At 42.8% G+C, this 24000-nt stretch overlaps 1 protein-coding gene across 6 annotated transcripts; it reads left to right on the top strand.

Moving 5' to 3' along the window:
- Positions 1-24: 24 nt before the first annotated feature.
- XKR9 (XK related 9) lies at positions 25-21921 on the top strand. 6 transcript variants are annotated; one of them, XM_050941125.1, is made up of 4 exons: positions 25-158; positions 3184-3761; positions 19835-20058; positions 20922-21921. In XM_050941125.1, exons 2-4 carry the CDS (start codon positions 3490-3492, stop codon positions 21563-21565), a joined length of 1140 nt encoding a protein of 379 aa, XP_050797082.1. In that variant the 5' UTR covers positions 25-158; positions 3184-3489; the 3' UTR covers positions 21566-21921. The 6 variants fall into 6 exon arrangements, with proteins under 6 accessions (XP_050797082.1, XP_050797086.1, XP_050797085.1 ...); XM_050941129.1 differs by lacking the exons at positions 19835-20058; positions 20922-21921 and adding exons at positions 1413-1516; positions 7953-8542 and having other exon boundaries at positions 3182-3239; XM_050941128.1 differs by lacking the exons at positions 19835-20058; positions 20922-21921 and adding an exon at positions 7953-8542 and having other exon boundaries at positions 3184-3239.
- Positions 21922-24000: the final 2079 nt, after the last annotated feature.

Raw genomic sequence — 24000 nt, forward strand, 5'->3', positions numbered from 1 at the left:
TAAGTTTCAGTTTCCATTATGCCACATAGCCTTTCACTTTTGCTGATGGCATACTTTCCAGACACACAGTGAAAGTATGAGAAATGTTCAGACCCTCAAAGCTGCTTGGAGCAGACTATGGATTTGACAGTGAAAACTTTGACCTGGCAGGTATTAAGGTAAGTTTGCGTTTTATGATAGTGTTTTTAAATATATTTCAAGCGGTAAAGGTCTACTTTTTAGTATTTTACAGTTTTGGCTCTATCTCAGAATGATTGTGTAAAAGTATGCTGGGTTTCAGAATGGGCACATTTTTCAGCACAGGATACTTAAATTGTACTTCTTATGGATGATATCTTAACAGATCTTGTATGGTAAGTAAGTTTTGAGCCTAGAGGTCTTGGATCAGGGACTAGGAGATTCCAAGTGCTGTAGGGCATAGGAGACAACACCCTTCTCCAAGTCAGCATTGAACTTGTACCCGACATGGCATTAGGAGATGCTTTAACTATTGGAAGTACTGTCATAGATTACACATAAACACTTGTATACATTAAGCATCAGATTTCCAGTTGACAATTCAGATGTATCTGCAAAAAGGTATTTGTACATGGTCTTGTGATTAAGGCAGTAGAGTGAAGTTTGGGAGATATGGATTCAGTTTGTGGATCTGTGACAGACTTCCTGTGCTGCCTTGACAAAATACTGATCATAATGCTTCCCTAGTGAAGGGTGTGGAGAGGATGAATTCATTAATGTTTATGAGTTGCTCAGATACTGAAATGAGAATACAGAGATGGGGCTCATATGAGTAATTAGAAGTCTAACTACCCAAGTTACACACACATATTTCAAGCACAAAAATCACAGACCATGACTGAAGTCACCTAAAAACTTGCCCCCAGATATCCCATAGCATATTGCCCATTATACATGTTAATCCTGCTATCCTGGAAGATATCAACATCAACAATTATATTATCCCTGTCCAAATAGAAGCATAAGACTTGCCATATTGAATCAGACTGTTTATTCATCTAGTCTTATTCTGCCTCCTGTAGTGGCCAATAGCTACATCCTTCTTATATTTTCAAATAGTGATATTATTCTTCATCCACCATCCTAAAAACTGTGCAATAGTTACTGTGACCCATTACAATGGCAGTTAAATATTAAGGGTTAGTGAAGTGACCTTTATATATCGAGTATATTCAGAGCATTATTTTTTTCTGAAGAACATATCTAACAGGCTGCCAATTTAAATATTACATAAATGAAAGAATTATTATTAGGTTATGAAATATTAGTAAGAGCAAAGTTCAGTTTAGCTCATGCAATACTGTGAACCAAAGTTTACTCCCCTAGCCTCCCCAGATCATGTCAATTGCTCTTGATATTTGGAAGAAGTTAGTGAAAAAATTTTTTTTTGTCAGATGAAGGGACTCCAGGTATCTGAGTTCTGAGAGTATGTCACTCTACTGACCACAGGTAGGCCAAGACTTGAGATAGGAAGTCGACAGAACAAGAGACTCGTAATAGCTAGGTCACTATTCAAAATTTGGTCTGGTCAATATCAATTAAGAATCGTCATGTCTTTCTTGTGGTCTATGTCATATTAGCTAATGGTCTCAGTTCACTTCTTAGTGGGCAGATGTCCAAAAATCTGAAGCAAGCCCAGCCCAACTCTCTTCCTTCCAATCCTTCCTGCCCCGGCTCTGCTGGTGGCCCCCAGGTGTTCCCCATTAAGTGTCTGTCTGATACTGCTTTGGTTGTGGTGTGAGCCTGACATTTTGGAATGTTCATATGTTTGGTTATTTTGGTATGCTGCCAAAATTTTCCTGACACATGCATGTGAGAGAATAGAAGGGAACTGGTGACTTTTAACAGTTATAATTCAACGAAAACTGAATGGAATTTTGTGAGACAAAGAAAATGAATTCCACAGCTCATAGACTCAGGCCTGGTCTACACTATGTGTTTAAACCGATTTTAGCAGCATTAAACCAATTTAATGCTGTACCTGTCCACACTACGAGGCCCTTTATATCGATATAAAGGGCTCTTTAAATCGGTTTCTGTACTCCTCCCCAACGAGAGGAGTAGCGCTAAAATTGGTATTACCATATCGGATTAGGGTTAGTGTGGCCACAAATCGACGGTATTGGCCTCCGGGCGGTATCCCACAGTGCACCACTGTGACCGCTCTGGACAGCAATCTGAACTCGGATGCAGTGGCCAGGTAAACAGGAAAAGCCCCGGGAACTTTTGAATTTCATTTCCTGTTTGCCCAGCGTGGAGCTCTGATCAGCACGGGTGGCAATGCAGTCCCAAATCCAAAAAAAGCTCCAGCATGGACCATACGGGAGATACTGGATCTGATCGCTGTATGGGGAGACAAATCTGTTCTATCAGAGCTCCGTTACAGAAGACGAAATGCCAAAGCATTTGAAAAAAATCTCCAGGCTACACAGTGCTGCATGACAAGCTTAATGGAAAGCCAAAGAATCAAATGATGTTCATGGAGGGACGGAGGGGGTACTGAGGACTCCAGCTATCCCATAGTCCACAGCAGTCTCTGAAAAATATTTACATTCTTGGCTGAGCTCCCAATGCCTGCATGTTCAAACACATTGTCCGGCATGGTTCAGGGTATAGCTTGACAATTTGCTCCCTCCCCCACCACGTGAAAGAAACGGGAAAGAAATCATTTCTTGACTTCTTTGAATGTCACCCTATGTCTACTGAATGCTGCTGGTAGACGCGATGCTGCAGCAATGAAGAGCAGTATCCGCTCCTCTCCCCTCCCTGGTGGCAGATGGTGCAGTAGGACTACTAGCCGTCCTTGTCATGAGCCCGTGAGTGCTCCTGGCTGGCCTCAGGTGAGGCTGGCCGGGGGTGCCTGGGTAAAAATAGGAATGATTCCCCATCATTCCCAGTAGATGGTACAGAACAACTGGTAACCATCCTCATCATAGCAACTGGGGGCTGAGCTCCATCACTGGTACTGGGCAAGGTTCAGAATCACTGCTGTCAGGAGAGTAATTTCAACTGGTCAGAAGTTTATCTTCCCCAGTGATTGTTCATGAGCATCCCCCATACACTTTTCTTTTCCTTTTAAATTATATGTGACTTGCTGCGGGGCTTTATGCTTTTCTGAATTATTGCTCTTGTTATTGGTGACTCTTCATTTATTCTTCTTTTCAGGAGCCAGCAACTAGGAAGAATGACATCTACCAGCGTAATTAAAAAGATGTTTACATGTATGCTTTCTGGAATGGACATGTAGCAATGGAATTAGTTTAGTATTCTAGCAAAGAGCATAAAACTTGAATTCTCTTTATTTTGATTCATTTTTCCATACTGAAAATATACACTACAGCTTTCCTTTATAGAAAACATTATGTGAAGGTTGTATCACTAGGTGTAAGAGTGTATTTAGATATGCTCTGACTTCTTCTCCTTCTTATATTAAGTGATAACACAGTGACAATAATGAAAAACTAACTCATAATGACATTTACTAAGTGGAATTTTACTATGTCAGTTCTTGGAATTTTAATTTATGTAGCTGATATTGCAGCAGATATCTGGGTCACTAGTAACTATTTCTGTGAGGGACAATATTCTTTAGGTATCTTGACACTGGTTTTTAGGTTGCTGTCATCAATAATAGTACAGATATTTAGTTATGAATGGTTTAAAGATGACTGTGGAAGTCCTGATCCTGGGAAGCTGAACTGGATTTTTCTACTTCATTTCTTGCATGGTGGAATTTTTACAAGGTAAATGCCAACTTTCAAATATTACAAAAATAAATCATATTGCTTTTATGTGGTTCACTAACTGATAAACAGCACGAAAACACCCCAAATTCAATCAATCAATAAAAACCAGAGTTTATTCCATAAACTCTGGAAAAACACCTGAAGTGCTTACTTGTATCTAAGGCCTTGTCTACATAGAGCATTAATGCGGACTAATTCAGGGGCATGATTTTTAAGTCACACTAATATGTTGTGCATTAATTGGTCTGTGTAGACCCTGTTGGTACACACTAAAGGTTCCTTACTGTGCTTTAACAAAGTGCTGTTTGAAACAGTACAACATTAAGTGCACTAGGTAACATTACAAAGAGATTACTTATTATATAATATACATTACTCATTACAGTATGTACAAAGAGAGAGCCCCGAAAAACCCTAGTTTTTCGACATCTACGTAAAACTCAAATATTGCTAAAAATACCCACCCCATGAAATTAATAACCCATTAAACCAGAAGCCCTATTGTTATGTTAATACAACTTCCAGATCAAATCTACTGCTGTGACAGCAACCACAACTTTACTTATGTCAGTGGAATTGTGTTCCCTTATGCTAGTGGTAAATTTGGTGTTTTTGATGTAGATATAAGTCTTACTTCTTTCATTTTCCTTATCAATAATTATTTCAGCTGTAACTGTTACAATTCAATTTAATTTGGTACCACATTCTTTATACAGGACATATTACATAAAAATGTTGGACAGAGAAAGTCAGTTGTGTAACTGATAAAGAAAAAGAAGTTTTTAGGGTGATACTTAGGGGAGAATTTCCCCTGAGGGTAGCTGAGGTGAAAGAAATTCATTAACATGGAAGGTGCAGTGATATGGGTAGAAAGAAGGTTGAGTTTGGAGGATAGGAATGAGCAATTACTCATGGTATTAAGCACTGAGCTCTGTAGTTAGTGTTTGCAGGCTCACGTCCATGGTGACTAAAATCCCTGTTTGCTGACAGGTGCATGTTCAGTAAATTTAAAATTTTTCCTTCAGCTCTGTTTATGGCTTTTAAAAGTAATTTTCAATTCAGTTTGCATCTATGTTGAGACTACATATCACTTCCCTTTTAAAAGCGACGTGAAAACTTCTTGTTGAGAAATTCAGAGGTTCTGGATCTTAATCTATCTATGAGTATGATTGTTGTGAGTAACAGGTTTCTTGCTGGGAAAATGTAGACTTGCCAAAGACACTATAATTATGTGCTTTAGCATGTACTTCATAGAAGAAAATGCTCATTTTAAATGCTCCTTAAAATACTTTTATAAACTGTGGACATTCTAAAAAAGTGCATTTATGCCAACTGAAAAATCTCAAACAACTTTCTTTACCAGTAAACTTTAGATTATTAAGAGCGAAATAATTTTTAAGATCCAGTTTACTTTACTTTCTTTTTTTACTTTCGCCTCTCATATATTCTTTCACTAAGTTTCACTTTTGTTTACAGTCAGTTTTACTTTCATGTTCTTCCTGTTGCAATGCTAGTGTTTCTAACACTGCTGCAGAATATTAATTTGTTTTAAAAGGATTGTTTTCATTTTGAAAATTGGTGTTCGGTTTTATAAAAGCTTGTTTTTACAAGATTTTAATTTTGGGCTACAAATGTCCCTGTTATCTGGCTGGCCACGTTTTTATCCACTTAGCAGACCTATATATTTGGTGGATTTGTCTAGCCATACTGAGATTTATCCTTCAGTATTAAAGGAACATTATCAGCTTCTCTCTCTTGGTAGGAGTCTCTCAGGACCCTGTCCTTGGCCCCTCCTCTTCTCACTGTATACTCTTGCCCCTCTCAAATCCATTCAAAATGCTGCTGCTAAGATCATCTTGGTTCATTGCTCTGTCACCTGTTCTTTAAGTCCCTCCTCTGGCTTCCCTTCTCTGAGGAGAAAGAGGGCATTAGGTGTATTTTTTAAAAATAAATATATCCTCGTCAGGTTATGTTTGATATTAACCTGCCTAACTGTTAGGTGTTATATCAAAGGAGGCTAAGGGTGAAATTAGCAGAAAGCAAAGGGGTGATACAGATAAGAGTCCTGGAGAGAGCTATTTGTTGGGGAATACCCCATATCTGGCTCTATCCAGGCTAGAATGGTTTATTCTTGCCAAGGCTGAGCAAAGAGAATCCTAAATGTAAAAAAATCTGGCCTCGGGGAGGAGAAGTGTGAAATGGGTTGTCAACAAATGAAATCTGAGGCCTGGTCTACACTACGCGTTTAAACTGAATTTAGCAGCATTAAACCGATTTAACCCTGCACCCGTCCACACAACGAGGACCTTTATATCGATATAAAGGGCTCTTTAAACTGGTTTCTGTACTCCTCCTTGACAAGAGGAGAAGGCTGAAAGTGGTATTGCAATGTCGGATTAGGATTAGTATGGCCGCAAATCGACGGTATTGGCCTCCGGGTGGTAGCCCACAGTGCACCATTGTGACCGCTCTGGAAAGCCATCTGAATTCGGATGCACTGGCCAGGTAGACAGGAAAAGCCCTGCGAACTTTTGAATTTCATTTCCTGTTTGGCCAGCGTGGAGAGCTCACCAGCACAGGTGACCACGCAGAGCTCATCAGCACAGGTAACAATGCAGTCTCCTGAGAATCGAAAAAGAGCTCCAGCATGGACCGCATGGGAGGTACCGGATCTGATCGCTATATGGGGAGAGGATTCCTTGCTAACAGAACTCCGTTCCAAAAGACGAAATGAAAAAACATTTGAAAAAATTTCCAAGGCCATGACGCAGGGAGGCCACACCAGGGACTCAGTACAGTGCCATGTGAAAGTTAAGGAGCTCAGACAAGCCTATCAGAAAACCAAAGAAGCAAACAGAAGGTCCGGGGCAGGGCCGAAAACATGCCGCTTCTATGCTGAGCTGCATGCAATTCTAGGGGGGTCCGCCACCAGTTCCCCTCCCCTGTCCGTGGATTCTGAGGTCAGGGTGGTAATCTCAGCCATGGCTGAGGATTCTGCGGACAGGGAAGATGAGGAGGAGGAAGAGGAGGACGAGCTTGCAGAGAGCACACAGCACTCCGTTCTCCCCAACAGCCAGGAGCTTTTTCTCACCCAGACGGAATTACCCTCCCAACCCTCCCAAGCCAGTAGCCCAGACAATGAAGCCATGGAAGCGACCTCTGGTGAGTATAGCTTTGTAAATATAAAACATCATTTAAAAGCAAGCATTTTTTAATGATTAATTTGCTCTGAGGACTTGGGATGCATTCGCAGCCGGTACAGTTATTGGAAAAGTCTGTTAACATGTCTGGGGATGGAGTGGAAATCCTCCAGGGACATCTCCATGAAGCTCTCCTGGAGGTGTTCCAAAAGCCTTTGCAGACGGTTTCTGGGCAGGGCAGCCTTATTCCGTCCTCCATGGTAGGACACTTGACCACGCCAGGCATGTAGCAAGTAATCTGGTATCATTGCATGACAAAGCCTAGCTGCGTATGGTCCCGGTGATTGCTGGCATTCAAGCAACATCCATTCTTTGTCTCGCTGTGTTATCCTAAGGAGAGTGATATCATTCATGGTAACCTAGTTGAAATTCAGGAATTTAATTAAGGGGACAGAGATGGCCATTCCTGCTGGGCTGTTTGCCTGTTGCTTAATAGAAATCCTTCCTTGCAGGTAGCCAAGCAGGGGGAGGGGGGGATTGGTGCTGAGCTTTTTTGCGTTTGGCTATCAAGGATCTTTCCTGCTACCAGCCACGCGGTGGGGGGCGGGGGAAGGGGTTGTGTTTAGCAGTGATGTTCCATGATACCAGCCACACAGTGCGGGGATGGGTAAAGCGATCATCCCAGAGAATTGGATGGGGGGTGGTGGTTTCTGTTTCTGCATGTTAACAGGAAAGAAGCAGCACTGGATGGACTTTGCTTGGTATTTGGGAAAGGAGGCCACTGTGTATATGAAGGCTGCAGAAGTCGAAAGACAGTGGCTTACTATGGACGCATGCAAGCCAAATTCTGCTGCCCGGACCTGCGTCTGTGAGATCTCTAACACCAGAGCCGCAGGCACTCAATATTAAGATGCAAAATGCGACCTTGTAGTGAGATCACATGTGCTATGTAAGGTGAATAGTGTTGTTCACCGTGAAAGAGTATAAGCATTGTTCTGTAAAATGTATCTTTTTAAATACTTCTCCCTTTTTTCCCTCTCTCATGCAGCTGCAAATTTTTCAAGCTTCCCTCCTCCATCCCGAAGGCTATCTCAGATAAGGCGGTGGAAAAAAAAGACGCGAGATGAAATGTTCTCAGAAATCATGGAAGTGACCCGCAATGAAAGAGCTCATCTGAATGACTGGAAGGATGTGGTATCAAATTACAGGAAAGATGCCAGTGAACGTGAGGACAGGAGGGACGCTCGAGATGAGAGGTGGCGGCAGGAAGATCTGAGGAGGCATGATGCAACGCTAGGGCTGCTGCGTGATCAAACTGACATCCTCCAACGTCTGATGGAGCTTCAGGAACAGCAGCAGGTCACAGAGTGCCGCTGCAGCCCCTGTGTAACCACCCTCACCCCTCACCATGTTCCATATCCTCCTAACCCAGACATGTAAGAACGCGTGGGGGAAGGCTTCGTGCACCCGCCCACTCCACCTCCGTGGACAGCCCAACTAAAAGTCTGTCATTACTTTGAAATTTTTTTAGTGGCCTTTTCCTTCCCTCCTATCCTCCTCCCAAACCACACCTGGGCTACCTTGTCAGTACTCTCCCTCTTTTTATAATGACTTAATAAAGAATACATGATTTTTAAACGATAGTGACTTTATTTCCTTAGGAAGCAAGCTGGAATCGAAGCAGGAAGGTGGGTTGCTTACAGGGAATGAGTCAAACAAGGGGGGGAAGGGAGGTTCATCAAGGGGAAACAAACACAGCAGTCACACCGTACCCTGGCCCGTGGTGAAACTTGTTTTCAAAGCTTCTCTGATGCACACCGCTTCCTGGTGTGCTCTTCTAATCGCCCTTGTGTCTGGTTGTGCATAATCAGCGGCCAGGTGATTTGCCTCAGCCTCCCACCCCGCCATAAAGGTCTCCCTCTTACTCTCACAGAGATTGTGGAGCACACAGCAAGCAGTAATAACAATGGGGACATTGATTTGGCTGAGGTCAGAGCGAGTCAGTAATGTATGCCAGCGCACCTTTAAACGGCCAAATGCCCATTCTACAACCATTCTGCACTTGCTCAGCCTGTAGTTGAACAACTCCTGACTACTGTCCAGGCTGCCTGTGTATGGCTTCATGAGCCATGGCATCAAGGGGTAGGCTGGGTCCCCCAGGATAACTACAGGCATTTCAACATCCCCAACTGTTATTTTCTGGTCTGGGAAGTAATTCCCTTGCTGGAACCATTTAAACAGAATAGTGTTCCTGAAGACACGAGTGTCATGAACCCTTCCCGGCCATCCCACGTGGATGTTGATGAAATGTCCCTTGTGATCCACCAATGCTTGCAGCACCATGGAAAAGTACCCCTTGCGGTTTATGTACTGGGTGCTCTGGTGCTCCGGTGCCAAGATAGGGATATGGGTTTCATCTATCGCCCCACCACAGTTAGGGAATCCCATTGCAGCAAAGCCATCCACTATGACATGCACATTTCCCAGAGTCACAACCTTTCGTAGCAGCAGCTTAATGATTGCTTTAGCTGCTTACACCACAGCAGTCTGCACAGTAGATTTTCCCACTCCAAATTGATTCCCGACTGACCAGTAGCTGTCTGGCGTTGCAAGCTTCCAGAGGGCTATCGCCACTCGCTTCTCAACTGTGAGAGCTGCTCTCACGTTGGTATTCTGGTGTTTTAGGGCAGGGGAAAGCAAGTCACAAAGTTCCATGAAAGTGCCCTTACGCATGCGAAAGTTTCGCAGCCACTGGGAATCGTCCCACACCTGCAACACTATGCGGTCCCACCAGTCTGTGCTTGTTTCCCGGGCCCAAAATCAGCGTTCAATGGCTAGAACCTGCCCCATTACCATCAGGATCTCCAAAGCGCAAGGGCCAGCAGTTTGAGAGAATTCTGTGCCCATGTCCTCATCACTCTCGTTGCCGCGCTGCCGTAGCCGCCTCCTCCTTGCCTGGTTTTGCAGGTCCTGGTTCAGCATAGACTGCACGAGAATGCGTGAGATGTTTACAACGTCCATGATTGCGGTCTTGAGCTGAGCAGGGTCCATGCTTGCTGTGCTTTGGCGTTTGCACAGTTCACCCAGGAAAAAAGGCGCGAAACGGTTGTCTGCTGCTTTCACGGAGGGAGGGGTGAGGCTGTACCCAGAACCACCCGCGACAACGTTTTTTGCCTCATCAGGCACTGGGATCTCAACCCAGAATTCCAAGGGGCGAGGGAGTCTGAGGGAACTATGGGATAGCTATGGGATAGCTACCCACAGTGCAACGCTCAGGAAATCAACACTAGCCTTGGTACATGGACGCACACCACCGAATTAATGTGCTTAGTGTGGCCACGTGCACTCGACTTTATACAATCTGCTTTACAAAACCGGTTTATGTAAAATCAGAATAATTCCGTAGTGTAGACGTACTCTGACATCCAGATTGACAGAGGGAGTATACTGCAAGCAGGACAGGCCGGCTCTCCCAACTCAGAAATGGGAATAAGCTGAACCTCTTTTGAGCTATGGATAGAGAGGTTAAGTAAGGAAGTATGTGCCCAGGCCTTTCAGTATGATAACCAATTTTCCTAAATGCTTTTTACCTTGTGAGGAATGAATCAATAATGGTTTCTAAGACAATGTTTTGTGTCACTGCTGTTACAGACTCCTGAAGGATAATTTACAGATGCCAAAAAACAAGTTGGGCTTGTGTTGTTAATGTGGTTGGGAACTAGGGGGCTGTAGCCCAGAGATCCAGCCTGAGAGTGGTTGATCAGGACCGCTTCCCCAGAGTCCAATGGTTGTTTCCTTTGTCTTCTCAAGTGCAGAGAATTCAGTGGGCTAGCACAGAGAGAGAGAGAGAGAGAGAGAGAGAGGGGTTCTTTGGTGTGTTTGCCCCTCCTTTTTATAGTTTCATTGTTGCTCTTGAAAACCATTTCCAGCTGAGAAACAGGAGACAGTCTATGTGGAAGGATGTTCCGTACTGGATTTTTTCCATCTGTTTGAGCTTCCTTTGTTTTCCCTTCCTGCTTGATGATCCTGTTTACTGCTTAGTGCACATTCCTTTGTTTAAGACAGACCTGTTTGCTGACTTCTGCCTGGGCAGGCTGTGGGGTTTGTGTTAATAATATCGTACAGGGGAATCTTGTAACTTCATATACAATGTTGCTACACATCTTATGAGGACAAAACTGACCAGTAAGTTATGAGTTTTCAAATGATACTTTAAAAGGCATACCGTGTACAAAGATTATTACAATAGCATGTAGGGTATCAATACAGGGGTGTATTCTGTCACCCATATATTTAAAAATCCTTGTTTATATTGCTAATAAGAGCTTAGACTATTAAAATGGAAAGAATGGTAAACATTCAGTTCCTTTAACATAATGTTTATTCTCAACAGTTTTTTAATGGAATTAAATTATTATGATTATTGGTGATTTAAGCTGACATAATCTACCTACTGGGGCCTGATCCAAAGCCCATGTAAACTCAATGGAAAGGCTCCCATAGATGTTAGTAGGTTTCAGATCAGACAACAGGACAGTGATAAACACAAATAGGACAAAGCATTAACAGTGAATGCTGGAGGAAAGGAGTGATTAATTTCAGCAGCTCTACTCCTGGGTGCAGAGGTCCACATATCTGGAGCAGTTTTCAGGATCAGAGTCTAGGTGAGTTTCAGGATACCTGAGAAAGATTGAACTTCAGAAGCTGATTGTGGCACAACAGAGGGCTACGTTAGCAGCTGCCGTCATGTCTCTTGATATGTAAAATCAGGGACAAGAAACATTTGTCTGAACAGAAGCAGATGCATCTGGAAAATCATTTTAATTAAGCTGAATTTTTAAGTCCATTAGGAATTGGAATAAGTTTGTATGTTTTGTGGCACCCAGGACTATGTCAAGGCATTTTACAAAAAGTGATGAGAGAATTTCAGAACAAAACTTCAAAAGGCTCTGTTGCTACAAGTATGGATTTTGTACAAGTCAACACAAATGCAGAACAGAGGCATCTATACCTCAAGCAACTAATGCAAATAGCAAGAAGTTCTTCAAGAAAAGTGATTCTTTTTCCACTGGTGGACAGGGAGGCAATTAACATTAAAAAGTAGAGGATTTATAAGACGAAATTTCAGAGAGGATGTTAAGATGGATGCTGCAATAGTTTAATTGCGCTAGAGCAGGGATGGGCAAACTTTGGCCTCAGGGCCACATCTGGCTATGAGGGGGGTGAAGGCTGGGGCAGGGCTGTGGGGGGCAGGGGTGCAGGCTCCAGGCAGCACTTACCTCAGGCAGCTCCCAGAAGCAGCGGCATGTCCCCCCTGCCCAGCCAATGGGAGCTGCGAGTGCAGCATGCAAAGTCCCTTGGCTGCCCCTAGGTGTAGGAGCTGGAGGGGAGTCATGCCACTGCTTATGGGAGCTGTGCAGAGCGGGGCTAACCCTGACCCCACTCCCCGGATGGAGTGGGGCAAGCCCCGGATCCCATTCCCTGGCGGGAACTTGAGGGACGGATTAAAACATCTGGAGGGCCAGATGTGGCCACCAGGCTGTAGGTTGTCCACCCCTATGCTAGAGATTAAATAATAATATGTATTTGTTCATATTCTGCCAGTGTATGTTTACTATTTTGGGTACTTTCCTTCAAACAAACAAAATAAACTTGGTTTTGTAACTACTGAGAACTTAAACTGCCCCTTTTTAGTATTCAGAAGATTAACATACAGAAGAGACTACTTCCCTTTAAGATTTAAGGAGAAACACTGTTGTCAATAACTTTATGTGAGCTGCATCCTTCAAGGCTCATATCTATGGAAGCAGCAGGTGTGCTGCCAGGGAGGTCATAAAGCAATAAATACAGGCAGCCTTGACCTGTGCATGTTGCCATGGTTTTAGGAGGCCAGTTTCATAGGAGAACAGGCCCACCAGATTAAATGATGAAGAGGATATTTTGAGTAGAAACAAGCAAAGATTCCTGCCTTTTTCACAGATTTCCCCAATGTAGGCGATGACTGACCTGGCCCTTAGATTTTAGCAACATGAAAAATAATTAGAAATTGCTATTAAAATAAAAGGAGACAGTCAATCAGAGATCACAGTGGGAAATAAAGCAGCAGAGATTACAGTCCACAGTGATTTTCTGCGCCCTCACAGCTAGCTCTGTCTGATTTGAATCCTGCTCTCTGCTCAAGGCAGAAGATGGAGAGTGGAATCCAAAAGATCCTTCTGTTCCAGACACTTTGGAATGGATGCATATTTCCATTCCAGCCTGTGAAGACAATATCACAAAGGCAGAACCACTTTCCCCCCGGCTCTCCCAGTATCTATAAAAATAAATGAGCTTTCTAGAAGCAGTAACTGACAGCTGAATACTTACAGCTGATGTGTGACATTTTCAGGAGTAAATAAAGTATAACATTCTATTCTGTAGTCTGTCAAGTACCAAATTCTTAGCAAACTCTAGAATAATAAAAAGATATTATCGAACGGTTATTGTTTTAAAAATAGCACTTTTATATTTAGCCCTACAGGAGAGACAAGACCAAATCAAGTTTGTCCTAGAACTTAGATTGTGTGTGAACACTTCTTCCCTACAAATCTAAGATCAGTATAAATGTTTTTAATGGATATACTTTTAATTAATAAGGAAATATATATTTTTTAAAAAATAAACACTCTTCTACAGTATTGCCTCCCAATATTGCAACCTTGAGCTAATACATAAGAAACGGAAAGCAAAACTGATTGGAACTAACTTTAAAAAAAAGTGAAACTGGCAATCTATTTTCATTGTCCAAAATGAGGGAGTACATATTATAAACAAACAGAATAAAGAGTGAATTTAAAAAAAAAAATCTTTCATGTTTAGTAAAGTGAGGTATCATTTGTAACATAATTGATGAAATGTGTTCTTTTAAAATATATTAAACTGCTGAGATCGCGGACAGCTGTAGTTGCTATTTTGTAATGAGCAAACTTTTTCATAGACCTGATTTTGCATGTCAGTCTATTTATGGCACTCAACTCATATGCAAATCTACAGGTGCTAGATGAAATCTTGGGTTGTTTCAAGAATTATATAAGTTTAAGTTTTATATTCAAATGAGCTGCTTGAGTGGCCAGAATGGATACTAAAATATGTATAATTTATGAACATGCTAACAAATCTATCCTGAGAGAATAGATAATTGATAGTTTAGTAAAGCTTTTGATACTGTCTTTCATGACATCATAAACAAACTAGAGAAATACAACCTAGATGGAGCTACTGTAAGGTGGGTGCAAAACTGGTTGGAAAACCATTCCAAGAGAGTAGTTATCAGTGGTTCACAGTCAGGTGGAAGGACATAACGAGTGGGGTCCTACAGGGAACAGTTCTGGATCCGGTTCTGTTCAAGATCTTCATCAATGATTTAGATAGGGGTCGGCAACCTTTGAGAAGTGGCGTGCCAAGTCTTCAGTAATTTAAGGTTTCGCGTGCCAGTAATAAATTTTACATTTACAGGGGCCCCCCGACAGAAACTCAGACTGGCAGCAGGCTGAGCGGGGCCAGCGGCAGGGACCCTGACTGGCAAGGGCCAGCGGATGGAACGCTAGACCTGCAGTGGGCTGAGCGGCTCAGCGTGCTGCCGGTCTGGGGTTCCGTCTGCCACCTGCACTGCCAGTCTGGGGTTCTGTCTGCCGGCCCCTGCTAGCTGGGGTCCCAACTGCTGGCTCCGCTCAGCCCGCGGTTTCGTCTATCTAGGCCGGCAGCGAGATGAGCGGGGCCTGTGACCGGGACCCCAGACTGGCAGTGCAGGCGGCAGATGAAACCCCAGACCGGCAGCACGCTGAGCCGCTCAGCCCGCCACCGGTCTGGGGTTCTGTCCGCTGGCCCCACTCAGCCCACTGCTGGCTTGGGTTCCATCCATCCAGGCCAGCAGCGCACTGAACGGGGCCAAGACCCCAGCTGGCAAAGGGCTGGCAGACGGAACCCCAGACCAGCAGTGGGCTGAGCTGCTAAGCCCGCCGCTGGTCTGGAGTTCTGTCTGCCGGCTCCTGCCAGCCGCAGTCCTGGCCGTTGACCCCACTCAGCCCGCTGCCAGCCTGGGATTCCGTTCAGCCAGGCTGGCAGTGGGATGAGTGGTGCCGGCAGTTAGGATGGCGGTGCAGGCAGCAGACGGAACCCCAGACCAGTAACACTCTGAGCTGCTCAGCCCACTGCCGGTCTGGGGTTCCATCTGCTGGCCCCACTCAGCCTGCTGCCAGCCAGAGAGTCCGTCCATTCAGGCCGGCAGTGGGCTGAGTGGGGCCGGGACACTGGCTGGCAACAGGCCAGCAGCCAGAACCCTATACCAGCAGCTGACTGAGCGGGGCCAGCAGATGGAACCCCAGACTGGCGGTGGGCTGAGCGGCTTAGCCAGCTGACGGTCTGGAGTTCTGGCCACCGGCTTCTGTCAGTTGGGGTCCTGGCTGTTGGTCCTGCTCAGTCCACTGCCGGCCTAGGATTCCATTCACCCAAGCAGGCAGCGGGCTGAGCGGGGCCGGCAGACAGGACTCTGGCTGGCAGTAGTGTGCCAGTAAAAATTGGCTCACGTGCCACCTTTGGCACACGTGCTGTAGGTTGCCAACCCCTGATTTAGATAATGGCATTGAGAGTACACTTATAAAGTTTGTGGGAGGGGTTGCAAGTGCTTTGGAAGATAGCAATAAAATTCAAAATGATCTGGACAAACTGGAGAACTGGTCTGAAGTAAACAGGATGAAATTCAATAAGGACAAATGCAAAGTACACAATTTAGGAAGGAACAATGAGTTGCACACATACAAAATGGGAAATGAGTGCCCAGGAAGGAGTACTGCAGAAAGGGATCTGGGGGTCATAGTTGACCACAAGCTAAATATCAGTCAACAATGTAATGCTGTTGCAAAAAAAGCAAACATTATTCTGGGATGTATTAGCAGGAATGTTGTAAGCAAGACATGAGAAGTAATTTTTCTGCTCTACTTCGCACTGATTAGGCCTCAACTGGAGTATTGTGTCCAGTTCTGGGTGCCATATTTCAAGAAGGATGTGGGCAAACTAGAGAGAGTACAGAGAAGAGCGACAAAAATGATTGACGTTCTACAAAACATGACCTGTGAGGGAAGATTGAAAAAACTGGGTTTGTTTAGTCTGGAAAAGAGAAGACTGAGGGAGGACATGATAACAATTTTCAAGTACGTAAAAGGTTGTTAAAAAGAGGAGGGAGGTTTTTCTTAACCTCTGAGGATAGGACAAAAAGCAATGGGCTTAAATTGCAGCAAAGGAGGTTTAGGCTGGACATTAGGAAAAAATTCCTAACTGTCAGTGTGGTTAAGTACTGGAATAAATTGCCTAGGGAGGCTGTGGAATCTCCATCATTGGAGATTTTTAAGAGCAGGTTAGACAAACACCTGTCAGGAATGGTCTAGATAATACTTTGTCCTGCCATGAGGCAAGGGATTGGACTTGATGACCTCTCACGATCCCTTCTAGTCCTATGATTCTATAATATCCAGTATACACCTTTTTCTGGAGGAATCCCTTTAACAACATGTGAGGTATTCACCTCTTACCATGTCTGCTCCCCCAGGTCTGAGCTCTGGAGCTCATATTCAGTGCATCAGATTTGCACTTACTTGGTGTTTGGACAAACTCAGGCTCTGATGGTTAAGTGTGTGTAACAGGTTGATTTACTTTAACAGTTTTTCTTGAAAACATTGCAAACTCTACAGATGTTTACATTTTGGAGGCAAGAACCAGATGTTTGCATTCTTAATTGTTTTATAACTTGAAAAAGTTACAGATGTTTTGCCAAGCAGTGTAGGATTTTATTTATGGCAGATTACTCAGAACACAGTAAAATAAATATGCAACAAATGTAATACAAGAAAACAATTCCACCTGTGAGTTTCTTTCTTTTAAGTAATGGAGTCAGAGCCTAATCATGGAAGAACTGCACAGCTTGCGTGTCAAGGCTGCATTATAAGGATTTCTGCAAGGAGAAGGGCATGGAATCAGCCCTGTAGGCCATAAAGTAGTAGCGTAGCTGCTCCATAGCTGTGACTGCTGCAATGCTTAGCCCCAAGGCTGGTGTACACCCTGCCTTCTTTGGGGACAATGGGTAGTGCATTGCTGGGACACAAGGAGCCCACACAAAGCAGAGCACTGATGCAGGCAGGTGGCATAGAGGTTCAAACCCCGCCTCTCTCCTTTTCCTCTGTTAAAGCATAGCATTGTCATAGGACCTGTATCCTCCATGGTCACAGAGCAGGATTTGGCCCTTACTGCTGGTGAAAGGTGACATATTTAAAATTCAGATGACTGAAATCTGTCATGAGCTGCAGTACTGCAGGCCACCAATGTGCCTCACCCCTGACCTGGAAGGATCACCCACCTGCGCTGGTGAAAAGGGTAGTTCGGTTTCCATGCCTGTTCACTCTCTGCTGAAGCAGCCAGGTGTGATTGTAGCTTCCTCATTTTAACTCAGTTCTCAGATGCATTCCATTTCTGTAAACAATCACTATTTCCCCCACCCATGTCCCTGGTGTGAATCCCTAGCTAGCACCGTAGAATAGTTGGCCAAATATAGGGAGAGATGTCACACTTAGAATTTTGGGCCTTGTGACTGGAAGCCCCCTAGAATGGCTCTGCAAGAAGTCTGAGATTTGCTTAAATTGTCCCTGCATTAGAATCCTTTCAGAATGTCACTATTAATTTTACATGGAAAAGTTTCAGTACTATGGTGATGGGCAGCAGTATAAAACAGATAAATAGATCTCTGCATGTGTCCAATGAAGGGTATAGTAGAAATTTACTTGAATAGGTGCCCTGCAAAAGGTTTAGATGCTGCACACCCTATCTCTCTGCTCCTAAACAGCTCTCTTTTGAAGGGGAGTGGTGTCTATATTATAAATCATGTGTTATTTTAAATTAAATTATAACTTTTGCAGCATTTTTTTGTGTGCACAAGGCATTATGATGAGAGTGTATATTCTAGTGATGTGAAGTGGTTTGGTTCAATTAAGAAACTTACCTCAAAATATGAATATTTTTGAGCTTTAGAAAGTTTGTGGCATTTCAGCATCTCTGAAAACAGTCTATTTTTTTATGTGGTATTTCAGGCACAAATAGAGTCAAGAGGGTTTTTTTTGGTGTGTTTTACAGTCTGATTTGAAAAGCAAAGAGGTTTGAACATGTTAGACAAATGTCCAAACTTTTGGATGCTACTTTGAGCCTAATCTGAAATTCTAAAATTTGTTCACCATTAGTATATATTTCAGAGCTGGAACCAGCCTTCTCAGGAAAACCCTAAACCACGGGACACAACACCAAAAAAAAGTAGGCACAGTAAAGGTCAATTCCCTAGTGGAACGGCTGTTTTCCCATTGTTTTGTCAATAGTGGAGTCAGAATAGGTTCTCTGGACAAGGCTAGTGGAAGTTCCAGGGATCTGAAAGTGGACTCAATGATAATTGAATGGTCTCTCTTCAGCAGACAATTTGCACCAGATGTTTATGAATCACTTATGATTATGTTTATGAATCACTGGGCAAGCACTCGGTGGAAGAGATAGTTAGTTTGCCTTGAAAGATGACAGGGGTGGGGCCTACATGGATACTTAATAGGGGATGCTCTTTCTTGTATGTTTGTTGTTAACTGGTTCTGAAGACTCTTTGTTTATTGCTAAACAATTCCACAGGAAAGAAATGAGGTAATTAGCCCTTAGAGCCTGTTCTTTTAGACTTGGCTCACCATATCTACTATCTGCAGGGTTTCCCCACCCTACTTTAAACTTCCACTTTGGAGGCAATGGGCCAGATCCTTATCTAGCACAGGTGCAACTCTTGACGTCAAAGGATTTACACCAGCTAGGGATCTGGTCCTATGTCTGCTTGCAGCTATCATTTTTTCCCCAAGGAGGACTGAATAGATTTCTGTGTGCAGATGATCACAGTTGCTTCCTTAAATATCCAAATGGTGTCTCTTTTGGCTAGAGTTTAGTGTTCCCTCTTCTCAAGGGGCTAAGGCTAAGCACTCTATTTCCACAACCCTGCCAACTCCTCTGGGGCTGAAAAAAAAATGACTTGGTACTGAGAATTAAACCTAGGTCTCCCACATGGCAATATAGATATCTTGAACAGAAAAGGTACTTCACAAGGCAGGAAGTAAATCTGTCATGATTCACTATGTATCATTCCATTTAGTTTTCTTTCAAAGGAAACGATTATATAGCCTTAAGGAGAAAACAGAAATGTTTTGAGAGGTCATTTATATGCCCTCAATATCTGACAAAGAATATGATTTATCATATGACACCGTCCAGATCTTGTCATTGTATGAAATATGTGTCCCCTTGAGAGTTATTTTCTATATTGAAAGTCCCTATGGGTGTTTAATAAATAATTAGGGCTAGATTTTAAAAAATGAAGCTACAAAAGAATGTGCAAATTTGATGTAGATGTGCAAATCAGCTGATGTGCATGTTAAGGGACACATACATACACGCATAGTTTCATGTATGCACAATCTCCAGTTTGCATGTGTACATCTAGGGATTTGGATGCATGAAAAATGAATCAGAGTGTCATCCTAAAGAGAAGGGGACAAGAAGGCAGCAAAGGGGAGATTCAGAAATATATCCTGTTTAAAGAAATTGAAGTTAATTAACTCAGTCCTATGGTCTTTACTCGGGCCAATTTCGTTCCATTCAGTTTAGTTTCCTAGATTGCACCCATCACTAACATTAACCTCAATGTGCGTTTTTGCGTTAGTAAGACGTAAAGGATTCCATTCAAAGAGAATTAAAAACAAATAATGATAATTTGAACTGAGAACAAAATGGCTGAAAGCTTAATTAGTTTTCACTATTTTTTAGAACAGTGCTTAAAAAACAACAATCCATCTAACCACGTTTTTGTATATATATTTCTCTTTGTAGGTATTGGTTTGCATTGAAAGATGGCTACCAGGCTGCTTTTAAACAAAACAGCTCAGGAGATAAACTTACTAGGGGCCCTGCCAGTATCATTCATAAACGCGCCATTGATGCAGTGACTGATATTAGTATGCTCAGGGTATTTAAGACTTTCCTGGAGACCTCACCCCAGCTCATTCTTCAGATTTACATCCTGATGGAGCATGACAAGGCTGCCTTCAGTCAGTGTAAGTCTCTCTCATTTGAAAGTTGAATATAGTTAAATCTCCACTAAGAAGGCAATCCCTAGTATTAGGTAACACTTTAAAGTATACCCTGTCACATCCCAGTACAATTGTATTTAACATTTAATTAAAAACCTCCTCTATTAGGTTATCTATTTGACTAAACTCTGGAAAAGTTCGCTACACCGATACTGACTTGGACTCCTTATACATTCCACGGGTGGCGTACCCGAGCCCACTTATCCGCTGACACTTGAAAAACTCTTGCACCCCAATCTGAGTCCATGTCGGTTATGCGATATGTATGTATCTCTTTACCCTTGCAACCGATATCTGTAATCCCTCATAACTCAAGCCTGATCACAGATGTACAGTACCTTCCCTCTTAACTTGTGTCTATTTAATTTTAAACATTAACATTAATATTTTTTTAAAATCTGTAATAATAATATTTAACAATAACATTGTATTGTGTTGATAAGTGAAAGCTAATGGATGTAACCAACGGAATCATTTCAGAGTAGTCTATCTTGTTTTCACTTATTGAATAGGTTGGTATCTAAAGTACTTCTATGGCTCCCATTACTGAGCACCTCACAGTCTTTAATATATTTCACCTCACAACACCTCTGTGAAGTAAGCCAGTGCTATTATCCCCATTTTACAGATGGGGAACTGAGGCACAGAAAGGCTAAGTAACTTGCCCAAGGTCACACAGAAATTAGTGGAGGAGCAAGGAATTGAACCTGGATCTCACAAGTGCTCTAACAACTGGACCATTCTTCCTCTCAGATATAGAGAATGTTTAAGTAAAAATATATGAAGTTTTTCCATGGAACTAACATCTATCCTTGTTTTTTATTTAGATGCTTCCATCATCACATCTTTTAGCAGCATTTCCTGGTCAACTCTTGACTATCAGATATCATTACGAAAATCTGTGCCTGATAAAAATCAATTTTCTGGGGTGCCTCCTAAGTTAATCTACCTCTTGTATAAACTGTTCACACTGACTTCTTGGATACTGAGTATTGCACTGGTCACCCTATTAAATATCATAAGTAGTATATTTCTGCTAATATTTCTTTGGACCTTGGGGTTCAGCTGGACTTTGAAGCAACACACTACATTCTGCACATCTAAGAGGATGGAATTTTTATACAGGACTGTTGTTGGGATCATTCTTATTTTTACATTTTTTAATGTCAAGGGGGAAAAAACAAAAATGTATATTTCTAGTTATTATGCCACTCATGTGCTTGTAACTTTAGGCATAATGTGTGTGTGTTTGTTCTGGAAGACTTCAGTTACTGAGCAATTATATTTTACATTTGTGAGCATCACAATTGTTCTCACTCTGGGGTTAGGTATTATTTGTCTTATTGTTTATTATATGGTTTTCCACCCCACTATTTATTTCAAACAAGAGAGTGTTTCAGATAAAGTTGATGGACTAGCAGGAGAAAGAGAAAAAGAAATCAGTAGAATAAGAAATTTCATAATGGAATGAATTATGTTAATTTTTAAATATGTGCAAATCAAAGCAAATACTACCTGGACTGTTAGTTACTCTGTCTTTACTCTTCATACTTGCAATGGGCATTTCAAGTAAAATAATCCTAATGGGAATGGTAGTAGTTATCAGCTCTGAATAATTATTGGTTCTGCTGTACTACAAAGCAAAGACTTTATAAAATGAACTAAGCACTTCTGCGTATTGGTGTTTTTCCATCACTTGCAAAATAAATAAAATACAAAAATAGCCTCTGTAAAGGCAAAACAAACAACCGATCCTATCCTCCCACCCAAGCCCAGTTTTGTTTTTTACACACAGAATGTAGGAGAAATAAAACCAAATCAAGTTATTGTTGATATTGTCTTTGTTTCTGAAATGTACTTCTCTTCAAAACAAGGCTCACATCTCCTTACTTGGCACTGGGAAAGGTCTGAACTTCATCTGAAATAACCAAGGACTGTGATATGTTAACTGTACCTGAACACAGGGATCACAGAGGACTGGATTTACCCTCCCAGTGAGAGAGGTACATGTATTCACTAGGAAGGGTAGCTACAAACCCACAGCCCTACCCTGGAAGTTCTACCAGGGAAGAGTAACTTTAATTTGGCTGCAGTGCAGTAGGAACCTGGCCAGAAAAAGCTTTTGGGGAGATGTGCTCAATCAGTATATTTTACAGATGCTTTGGTAACACACCCTCCTGTTTCATTGCTGTGATCTCATCCTCCCACATACCCTGTATAGATTTTCAGATGTCAGTAGCTTGCAGACCTGGATTATACCAGCACTAAAGTCTAAGTGGCTAATAGCTGAAGGCAGGAATCTCTGATAGAGGAAGAGATATCTCCCTTGAAACTTTTCTCTCTCAATGGTTTTTAAGTCTAATTGTTTAAGTGTTAGGCTATGTCTACACTACTAAGTTATGCTACTCCAGCACATGAATAATGTAGCTGGAGTCAACATAGCTTAGGTCAACTAACTGCGGTGACTACACCGCACTGGGTTGATGGGAAGTGCTCTCCCATTGACTTACCTTACTCCTCTCATTCCTGGTGGAGTACCGGAGTCGACCAGAGAGCACTTCACTAGACCCGCTAAATTGACCCCCAGTGCGTCGATCCCGCAGTAGTGTACACATAGCTAGGGAGGGCTAGAGTCCTGGTATACAGCTGCATGGCCTTGTATGATGCAGGTTTGCCTTTGCCACTGGAGAAAGGAAGAATAGTTCTTCTAATGTACTGTTGCTATAGGGATCTCTCCAAGAAGTGATGTGAAATCACAAAATAATGAATTTTTCTAGAGAGGTGCTTGCAGATACTACAGTGAAACCAGACAATCTTTCAATATAGTTTTTGAAATGCTTAATATATATTGAATAAGGAAAGTAAATGAATAGCCAGAGCCTTTTATTAAATGAAGCAGGGAGAAACAGCTGAGAGCTGCTAGCTTTTAACTCAGTTACTCGTTCAGTCCTCCTCAGTTCCTCACCCCGCTTCCCTTCTTTCCTTCCTTGATGAGGACTCACACATCCAGATAATGTCATCATGGAAGCAGGGAAAATGGGGCAGGGAGAAAACTGAGGTTGAGAAAAGAGACTCAGGCGGTAAATAGGTTATAACAGGAAAATGTCTGTTTGACCAGCAAGTGTCCCTTAAACTTTGGGGGAAGGCCTGACATTTTGGTGGATCTAAATCCCTTAAAGTGCAGCAGGGCCATTTCCTGTGTGTATTGTGTCACGCTGGTTTACTGCAGTGATTATAATAAGCTTTTACTCTATATGACTCGTTAGCCCTGCAGAGCCAACACACCTAAGAGAGACAGAGCTGGATTCTTTCCCTTGTGTTGTCTCATGAATCAAATTGTTTCCTAAGTTCCACTTACAAGGTCAGTCAGTTACATCTGTGTAAATCCATCGAAGGCCATGGATTTCCAGAAATGTCACTGAGGACATACTTTGGATTGCAGAATCTTCATTCCTGGTGATATGCAGGAAAGAGAGAGGACAGCAAGCTGAGTTTACAGGGCTGGCAATCAGAAAAAACATTTCCACCTACTGGCAACTATAGAGTAGTCTCACTGAAGCTGGGACTTAGCAGGACAATCAATGATACTCAAAGTGAAGTTATGGTCATAAAAATTAACTATGTACAAATGGCCTCCTTATCAGGAGCGGTGCCATGGTTTCTGATGCCCTAGGTGGATGGCCATTTCGCCGCCCCCCGCGGGTCCGGTGGACCTACCGCAGTCATGCCGGCGGATGGTCCGCTGCTGGAAAGGCTCCGGTGGAGCTGCCGCAGTGATGCCGGTGTGTGGTCCGCTGGTCTAAAGGCTCCGGTGGACCTGCCGCAGGCATAACTGCGGTAGGTCCACCAGACCCGCGTGCCGCCCTCCTGGCAAAATAGCGCCCCCCAAAATTCTGGTGCCCTAGG

Source organism: Gopherus flavomarginatus, chromosome 2, assembly GCF_025201925.1.
Source record: "Gopherus flavomarginatus isolate rGopFla2 chromosome 2, rGopFla2.mat.asm, whole genome shotgun sequence".
Lineage (NCBI taxonomy): Eukaryota > Metazoa > Chordata > Testudines > Testudinidae > Gopherus > Gopherus flavomarginatus.